This window comes from Mytilus trossulus, chromosome 5 (genome assembly GCF_036588685.1).
Source record: "Mytilus trossulus isolate FHL-02 chromosome 5, PNRI_Mtr1.1.1.hap1, whole genome shotgun sequence".
NCBI classification, from domain to species: Eukaryota; Metazoa; Mollusca; class Bivalvia; order Mytilida; family Mytilidae; genus Mytilus; species Mytilus trossulus.
The window spans coordinates 29162519-29172871 of record NC_086377.1 but is presented as its reverse complement, the minus strand read 5'-3'; the positions used below and the strand labels follow the sequence as shown (position 1 = coordinate 29172871).

The window sequence follows — 10353 nt, the reverse complement described above, 5'->3', positions numbered from 1 at the left end:
AATACATTATATTCATGAAATCAAAAATCATTTTGCATGTTCCATTTTCGAACGTTCTTATGAACACTTAATATAACACTGACGTCTTTGCCATGACAATAAAGCAACACAACACGTAATCACTAATGTACGAATAGCTATGATAAAACATTTTACATATTATCTACTGAAATATTACACTTAGATGCTTCGAACACTGACATTATTCTTATTGAAAAAGCTAATACAGCAAAAATTCCTTATCAATTTTATGTCATTAACCTAAATGAAACCAAAAAAAAAAACTTGACATGAAAACATAAGTATAGATAAATTATTTCTAAACAATAAATACAACATTCATGTTATAAACCACAAGTCATATCATCACCAGAAGTCTCGCTTCAAATTTCCGACGTTTTAGGAAAAAGTAGTTATAGATGAAACGCTTATCAAACATTACAAACCACACATTGACAAGTATGGTAACACTGCATGTATCCCACAATCGACAATTAATAATTAATTATTCAAAGTGATTTTAATACAGCTAATAAAACAATAAGTTTATGACACTTAATGACTTAATGAATAAATTAAAGTAGTTAGTGATACATTGGGGTTTAAAAAGCAAGGTGAGAAATTTGGCTAGTTACACGGTGGTTGTCGTTTGTAACAGAGGAAGCAACATGAGGATTGGGATTATTTCGTCATGTTCGATAGCAAGCTTGTTATTGTTTACAGCTTGGATCGATATAGCAGAATCTCTATTCAATAATGCTTTAGTAAGTAAATTAATAATGTATATTGTAACCAAAAAGTAAAAATACAAAAATATTGAACTCCGAACTGCCATTAAATTTGGACTTATAGTGTAAAATAAAATAATTTAGTAATTAAATCAATAATGTATAGTGTAACAAACATTTCGAATACCATTAAGTTTGAACTCGAAGTACAATTTCTAGCAATAACTTGTAATTTCTATGGTTTGGAATCAACTAGATATAAAAAAAATATGTGATATGATTACCAATGAGACAACTCCCACCTAGAGAGTCTATTATGTTTCACAAATAATAATAAATGTATTGTATGTTTAAACACACATTCCAACTTGTGAAGATACTGCTCAAATTTCGTAAACGCGTAATGAATTGATATACATGGTACTGAAAGTCTGTAATTTGTTCATTCATCTTATCATACAAATTGTTCATGTAAATTATTAAAACCATCATTTAATTGGTATCCTGATCAAAACCATTATTTCATTGATATCGTTGATGATGTCATAAACCAATGACTTGGCTTGTGCAATGGAAAAAGGAGAAAGAAAAATACTCTTTACAATACTTTTGCATGCATGTATGACTCGGGAATTGTAATCGGAATGTTGAAGTTCGATGGTCTGGCTAAATTTGATGATCTGCGATAAGGTGCAATGGTTCTTTCGCTAATGTGCGACAATCTATTACGCGTGATGGCTGGTTAATCTACAAATGTTCGATTTATTTTTTAGATTTGTAACCGCTTAACCGTTTAACCGCTTAACCTTAGTTAATGTTGATAAATTTGCATTCGTTAATTTCTATGAAAGGCCTTAATTTCAGTTACATACTAAATTAATAATGTTTTTTGCATTAATTCCTCGTTTACCATAACATTATGAGACACATCTGCATGTGGACCTGTGTGTATTGAGAGAAAACCACGTTCAATCATACGCCAAAAAAGAACCTTTTGTAGATTTCTAAAAAGAACCCTTCCGTAACAGACTGTTAGCTTACCATTCTCCAGCAATCACTCTCAATTATGAAAATCTTGCAAACTGCTAACTAACTTAAAAACCCGCAAGAAATTTGTTTTTCTGACAAACAAATTGACTTCTTCATCGACACGAAAAGCATTGAAAATACAGTTTATGAAGTTCATCGCACTTCACTTATAATCCTGGTACCGTTGATAACTATATTCAGCGTTATCATCAACGCACTTTATCGTAGCTATCAATATGAGAACATCACACTTCAACGATCGCACTTTAGCGCCAAAAAAAACCCCACCCGAACTTCAGCGTCTGATTATCGTACATCATATTGACTACTGTGATTCGGAGTTCAATCGCTGTTCAGAAAAGTCCTGCATGTATGTAATTTTTTGAATATCATCATAGTTATCTTAAGTATATACATGATATATGACGTTTTCTACACAACATGCTCATATACATATCTTTAATATATATATGTTAGAACAAACACATTCATAGGAATAATACACTAGAACATTCCGTTTAAGCGAAATAACTTAAGTATACGATCAATATCAAATGTACGGCATATGCATTTCTTATATTTTAATCAATATCATTATTAAGATTCGTTTTCGCTAAATGGGAGGTAAGCCAATCTGAATTTTATTACAGCGGCCTTAACAAGTGCATTACCATATTCGATATTTGTGTTAAGTATAATTTATTTTAAAATCATGTTCTTTTGCCGGACGTAACTGTTCATATTTAATCAATCATGTCTGCCGATATGATTTGTTAATTGCATAATTTGATCCATCAGAAGATTTATTTTTAATTAGATTACAATAATATGCCTTACATACTTTTAGCATTTATTAATATAAAAAGACATGCGGTTTCCTCAACTGATTGGGCACGTGATGATTAATTATATTGTTTCATTTGAACTTACAACAAAAACGTATGTCACAATGATTAAGTCTTTTAGTTTTTGCAAATAATAAAATTTTCGAATGATATTTAATAACAGTTAGAAAATACATAATTTCTGTCATGTTATATGAGAGTCAACTTTCTACTATCCAGTTTTCGCAGGCAAACAAAACTAAAACTATTGGTAAACATTGTGTTTAATAATTCTATACACATTTGCCCATATGCCATTTTTTGAGTAAACAGAGCTTATTATTCAGTGACATACAGATAGACATCTTACGATGCTTGAATACAGGATTATGAATATCTTCATAGTGCCAAGCACACACGCAGATGGCAGTTTATATCTTTCTTTTGATATGGAGAGGTCAAATCGACAACTTGCGCTTTACCTCCGACCAAACTACTTTGATCGTCTTACAAGGTTTCACACCTTAAATCCCCCCCCCCCCCCCCTTATTATTAATTAGCAGTGACCTAATAAACAATGAGTTAAAACAAAACCGAATGAGTTTAAACACTACAACGGCGCAAAAAGAAACAGCGTGAAATGATACGCTAAGAAAACACTACACACAAAATTGAAATTGAAAAAAAAAACATGAACTCAACCTCTTCGTATGGTTTTGCATTTCTTATCTAGGGATTTTAAAAGCGTTGTTTATTAACTTTAACTGGGCACTTAAGGAGAAATAAGTAAAATTAACTGTAGTAACTATTTTTATGGTTATAGTAAGTTGTATTTATATAGTGTCAAGGCTAGCACTGAGTTAAAGTAACTCATGTGAAAAGTTGAAAAAAATGGCGTCCTACCAAATAAGATCTACACTTGCAATTATTCAAAATAATCATCAGCTGTGAACAGATTTTAGGACAATCACAAGTCACATGAAACCAGTTCATTTTTTTAAGTCAGCTGAAATTTGCTTGAACTGTCTTTTCTGTATTGTTTCTATTAACTTCTCTTTTTTGCACACATTCAATCATACAGTTTTTGCAATGACAATAAACTATTTGACAGATGCATATACTGTAGATGTTTAATCTTTTCCGTATTCAGATTGCATACTGTTTTAAGTGACAAATACTTATTCCAAATACTGTTTATATCAGGCAGCACTTTAGTTTTAGAGGGAGGACAAATTGCTAGGGTCGGAGTCAAAACTCGCCTTTTACTGCCATCTATAGATCTAGAGTTCTTAACCGTGGAAAAGTCCCCCACAAAAACACCGAATTTATCGACTCCTGTCAAACAGGATTTAACTACAAACAAACACATCTTGCACTCTTCCCGCCTTATGTATAAGTCTTACGTTTGGGTGAATAAACAGTGTACACCTTAATCTTTATTGTTGAAGTCGCGATCTTTCAACTATGCTAACCAAATAATGCTATATGCGACAGAATAAATTTTCCTACATATATATTTTATGAGCACGACTATAACAAACATCAAAATGTAAACAAATGTATACAAAATTTTATTTAATTCGTCTTGTATATTTTCAGAATGTGCCAAAACCACAATACATTGAACGAAAAATCCGAATACCATTGCGTGGATATAGAATAAACAACAGCAGAAAAACTAATATAGTCAGTGCTAATATAGCTAATATTGACTCTACCATAGGATCACAAACTAACTCACAGTTTAATCCGTCCGTTGGTAAATCTCTTCCTACTTACAGGAAGGTATCTTATCCTAGCAATAATATTCTACAGCTTCTTAGAGAGGCACAAAAGAATGGTAATACAATAAGATCAAAAGGAGGCCGATATCTAGTTCCAATTCTTCAATCAAAATTACATTCTACTGTTCAACAACATACTAATATTTTCGGACTACCTAAAGAGTTACAAAGTTTACAACAATTGCCGATAATTCATATACGTGAAATCAACGCTCCGTCTATAATTAGATCAAAGGTGCCGAAAATTCACCATACTGTTGTATTAGCAAAAAATGCAAATGTCCTGTCTCATATAGGAAAACAGCATAATGGTCCAGCATACACTCAAAATTCTCAAGGAGTTAAGCCGATTGGGCAAGGCAATCGACCAGCAAGTGGTGGAAACAAACCAGGTAACCAAGGTAGTAACCCTGTGCAAGGAGCTCAAAATAAACCGGCACAAGGATCACCCAAAAGCTTGCAGAATTTTGTGAAAGATGTTATGGTTAACAGTGGCAATACATTACAAGTTAACAAAGATACAGGCAACACAAAAGTTAATAGTACAATACATAAAACAGATGTTAAAAATAATATTAACAACATTCATATTACGAACTATTACTCTGGCGCAGGTAATGCAACTTCGCAAGGTGGTGCTAAACCTTTAGGCCGAAGAAGACAACCAAATGCGCAAGGACATCTACCTCAAAGTCAGCAGCCTGGAGGTGGACACGGACATGGACAACAGCCTGGTGGCGGACACGGACATGGGCAACAGCCTGGTGGCGGACACGGACATGGGCAACAACCAGGTGGTGGACACGGACATGGACAACAGCCTGGTGGCGGACACGGACATGGACAACAACCTGGTGGTGGACAGGGACAAGGGCAGCAACCTGGTGGTGGACATGGACAATATCCTGGTGGAGGTCATGGCCAACAACCTGGTGGTGGACATGGGCAGCAGCCTGGTGCTGGACACGGACAACAACCCGGTCAGCGTAACCCCCAAACTACAGCGTCTCCCGGAACCCAAATTCATCTAAATGTAGTGAATAACATGCCGGTGAGCAATGCAGTATCGAATAAAAATCATCGAGCAGAGTTTAGTCCGTCTAGTGTTGGTATGAACCCCAAATTTGCCACTGGTTTCCATGGTACAAATAATGGTCACAAAAACAATGCTTCTCAGAATCCTGGACCTATAACACTTGGAGCAGGGAGCAACAGTCAAGGACCTAAACCAGGAATGAGACAGCCAGGTGGTAATCCGGCATATCCAGGAGGTGCACTGCCTCTTGGACGAAGCCGACCAGGACAAGGAGGTGCACTTCCAATGGGAAGAAACCGACCAGGACAGGGAGGTGCACTGCCAATGGGACGAAACCGACCAGGACAGGGAGGAAACCCAGGAATGGGATATCAGCCTGGTGGTAACCCAATGTATCCAGGAGGTGCTCTGCCTAGTGGAAGAAATCGACCAGGAATGGGTGGTTCTCCCTTTTTGGGAGGTACTCTACCTGGTAGTATGAACCCACCAGGCCTTGCTTCTAGGTATCCGGGAAGTCCACTTCCGAACAGAAGAAATCGTGGACCTCAACAAGGTAACCAGCCTAGAAGCATGCCATATCCATTTAACGGACAAATGTTTAGAAATACACCATCACAAACAAATGCTGCACCAGGGCCTGGTCCTCAAGGGAACCCTATGGGAGGTCAACCAGGAATGCCTGGAGGTGGACATGGACAGCAGCCAGGAGGAGGACATGGACAACAACCTGGAGGTGGACATGGACAGCAACCTGGTGGCGGACATGGACAGCAGCCTGGAGGAGGACATGGGCAACAACCTGGTGGTGGACATGGTCAGCAACCTGGTGGCGGACATGGACAGCAGCCTGGAGGAGGACATGGGCAACAACCTGGTGGTGGGCATGGTCAGCAACCTGGTGGTGGACATGGACAACAGCCCAGTGGAGGACATGGACAACAACCTGGAGGACATGGACAACAACCTGGAGGACATGGACAACAGCCTGGAGGAGGACATGGACAACAACCTGGAGGTGGACATGGACAGCAGCCTGGAGGAGGACATGGGCAACAACCAGGTGGTGGACATGGACAGCAGCCTGGAGGTGGACACGGACAGCAACCTGGAGGAGGACATGGGCAACAACCTGGTGGTGGACATGGTCAACAGCCTAGAGGTGGTCATGGACAGCAACCTGGAGGAGGACATGGGCAACAACCTGGTGGTGGACATGGACAACAGCCTGGAGGTGGACAAGGACAGCAACCTGGTGGTGGACACGGACCACAACCTGGCGGTGGACACGGACAACAGCCTGGTGGTGGACACGGACAACAACCTGGACAGGGACCATCTTATCGTCCTGCTAACCAAGGACAGCAACCACAAGGTAATCCTCCACCACCAGCAGTTACTATTCATATCCATAACAGCGGTAATCAACCAGGAGGACAACAAAGACAACCCGGGGGTGGACCTGGGCAGCAACCTGGTGGTGGACAGGGTCAACAACCAGGTGGAAATCCAGCATATCAAGGAGGTGCATTGCCTATTGGAAGAAACCGACCAGGACAGGGAGGTCAACAACCTGGTGGCGGACAAGGACAACATCCTGGTGGTGGACACGGACCTCAACCTGGTGGTGGACACGGACAACAACCTGGTGGTGGACACGGTCAACAACCTGGTGGCGGACACGGACAACAACCGGGTGCTGGACATGGTCAACAACCTGGTGGTGGACACGGTCAGCAACCTGGTGGTGGACATGGACAACAACCTGGCGGTGGACGCGGACCACAACCTGGTGGTGGACACGGACAACCTGGCGGTGGACACGGACCACAACGTGGCGGTGGACACGGTCAACAGCCTGGTGGTGGACACGGACAACAACCTGGCGGTGGACATAGTCAGCAACCAGGCGGTGGACACGGACAACAACCTGGTGGTGGACACGGACAACAACTTGGTGGTGGTCATGGACAACAGCCTGGTGGTGGACACGGACAACAACCTGGTGGTGGTCATGGACAACAGCCTGGTGGAGGACATGGACAACAACCCGGTGGTGGACACGGACAGCAACCTGGTGGCGGACATGGACAGCATCCTGGTGGCGGACATGGGCAACAACCTAGTTTCAATCCGGCATATCCAGGGCAGGGTGGTGCAATGCCTGGTGGTGGACAGGGAGGTACAATGCCTGGTGGTGGACATGGACAACCTGGTGTTGGACATGGGCAACCTGGTGGTGGACATAGACAACCTGGTGGTGGACCTGGACAACAGCCCGGTGGAGGACAAGGACAGCAGCCCGGAGGGGGACATGGACCACAACCTGGTGGTGGACACGGGCAACAGCCTGGTGGAAATCCGGTATATCCAGGAGGTGCACTCCCTATGGGAAGAAACATACCAGGACAGGGAGGTGCAATGCCTGGTGGTGGACAAGGACAACAACCTGGAGGCGGACCAGGGCAACAACCTGGTGGTGGTCCTGGACAACAGCCTGGTGGAGCTCAACCAAAACCCCCAAATGGAAACGTACTTATACATTTAACTATTAATTCTGTTGGAAGTGGCCCAAAACCCGGTGGTCCGGGAGCTGCCCCAGGAGGCCAAGGAGCTGTTTTACCAGGAAGTAGAACAAGACAACCTGGTGGTCATGGCGCTGCATTACCAGGAGGTCAAATGGGACACGGACCAGGTATGGGAGGACAAGGACATGGTGGTCAACAACCAGGTATGGGAGGTCAAGGACATGGTGGTCAACAACCAGGCGCAGGAGGGCATGGGCACGGTGGTCAACAACCAGGTATGGGAGGTCAAGGACTTGGTGGTCAACAACCAGGTGCGGGAGGACATGGACACGGTGGTCATCAACCAGGAATGGGAGGTCAAGGACATGGTGGTCAACAACCAGGTATGGGAGGTCAAGGACATGGTGGTCAACAACCAGGTATGGGAGGTCCAGGACACGGTGGTCAACAACCAGGTGCTGGAGGACATGGACATGTTGGTCAACAACCAGGTATTGGAGGTCAAGGACATGGTGGTCAACAACCAGGTATGGGAGGTCAAGGACATGGTGGTCAACAACCAGGAATGGGAGGTCAAGGACATGGTGGTCAACAACCAGGAATTGGAGGTCAAGGACACGGTGGTCAACAACCAGGTGCTGGAGGACCAGGACATGGTGGTCAACAACCAGGTATGGGAGGTCAAGGACATGGTGGTCAACAACCAGGAATTGGAGGTCAAGGACACGGTGGTCAACAACCAGGTGCTGGAGGACCGGGACATGGTGGTCAACAACCAGGTATGGGAGGTCAAGGTCATGGTGGTCAACAACCAGGAATGGGAGGTCAAGGACATGGTGGTCAACAACCAGGTATGGGAGGTCATGGACACGGTGGTCAACATCCTGGTATGGGAGGTCAAGGTCATGGAGGTCCTCAACCAGGTATGGGAGGTCAAGGACATGGTGGTCAACAGCCGGGTGTCGGAGGCCAAGGACATGGAGGTCAACAACCTGGTATGGCCGGTCAAGGACACGCTGGTCAACAACCAGGTTTAGGAGGTCAAGGTGGTCAACAACCTGGGCGTGGAGGCCAAGGACACGGAGCAGGTCAACCTGGACAGCAGGGTCCCGGTGGTCATGGAACACCCACAGGACTTGGTTCATTCCTTTCACAAGGAAACATGTCTCCTGGACAAGGATTTCAGTTATTGGGCGTGTCCAATCCAAACACTCAGGGAATACCGCCACCTCCTCCAAATGCACCTACCAACACTCAACAATTGTTGAATAATTTAAAAATATCTCATCGACAATTATTAGATTTAATGCAACGTAATCCTGGTGGCCCAAGCCAACATGGTATGGGAAATGCAGCACAACAAACACCTGGTCATATGGTGAAGTGGAACCCTCCAACAGGCGGTCGTATATAAGCCATCATCATTTGTGTAAGGAGTTGTCATGAACTGGTCAAGTATATGACGGAATAAAGAATATAAAGTTAACGTCTTTCTAGTGGTTTAGACGATGCTTCAGTTGGGAAAATGAATGAACTGGTTTTAAAAATACTTTAATAATTTTGGCTCAAATTTGTCTTTCCAGTGGACTGACACATCATTTAGATATATTTAGTTTATTCTTTTCAACTTACCAATGTCTTTCGTGAACGTTTAATATTTTTTTCATGTTTGTATCATGTTTTGGTAGATTATTTTAGGTATCATATTAATTTATGTGAAACAACTAATTGAAAAGTAATCAATTTGCATCGTCTACATATCCGTCATTTTACACGGTTCATTAGGTCAACAAGCATGCTTGTGCTGTTCGTGAAATTTCTGATTTTTATACAATGGCTATTGCATTTGATGGGAGAACTGTGTTAACATCTTGGTTCAGATTAGAGTGCACATGTTTAACTGAGTTGCACATTTCCTACCTTGTTCCAAAACTTACTCTATATTACTTATAATCAAAATTTCGAATATAGTTAGATAGACCAAGAGGAATCATAAAATCAATGCAAAAATATTGCAGATATAAAAAATAATTATTAACCTTTTTCGAAGCATTTGTTTTCCTTATTTAGTATTTTGATAATCATTAGGTGAATTTAATCTCATTCAAAATGCAATGACTTGTTTTGTACTGATATATGTATTGTTGGTTTGTGTTCTGATTGTAAGTTATGTGATCAATGTTTTGGAATACAATACATGTATTTGATTTTCACACAGGAATTGTGAACCCCTTTTTTTCTCGTAAATTTTTTTGTGTCGTGTGTTTAACGTTCGTCTAATTAATTACTATGTACTTTGATATAGGCATTTATCATTAGATAAATACGTCAACTGAAACAACCAACATAATCAAGCCGTTTTATATATTCATATATAGTTATTAAACATGTTAAACATTAAAACTAAGAGGCCAGGAAATTTTTCGG

The 10353-nt window shown here is 41.6% G+C and overlaps 1 protein-coding gene across 1 annotated transcript; it reads left to right on the top strand.

Moving 5' to 3' along the window:
• The first annotated feature begins 653 nt into the window (after positions 1-653).
• Positions 654-9412, top strand: LOC134718737 (uncharacterized PE-PGRS family protein PE_PGRS54-like). The gene is made up of 2 exons (XM_063581422.1): positions 654-764; positions 4181-9412. Exons 1-2 carry the CDS (start codon positions 669-671, stop codon positions 9338-9340), a joined length of 5256 nt encoding a protein of 1751 aa, XP_063437492.1. The 5' UTR covers positions 654-668; the 3' UTR covers positions 9341-9412.
• The last annotated feature ends 941 nt before the right edge of the window (positions 9413-10353 follow it).

Bases quoted from the DNA above. Each gene is read 5' to 3' on its own strand.
- LOC134718737 (XM_063581422.1), top strand. From the start codon at position 669: ATGAGGATTGGGATTATTTCGTCATGTTCGATAGCAAGCTTGTTATTG. The intron at 765-4,180 runs GTAAGTAAATTA...GTATATTTTCAG, and splicing joins CTCTATTCAATAATGCTTTA to AATGTGCCAAAACCACAATA.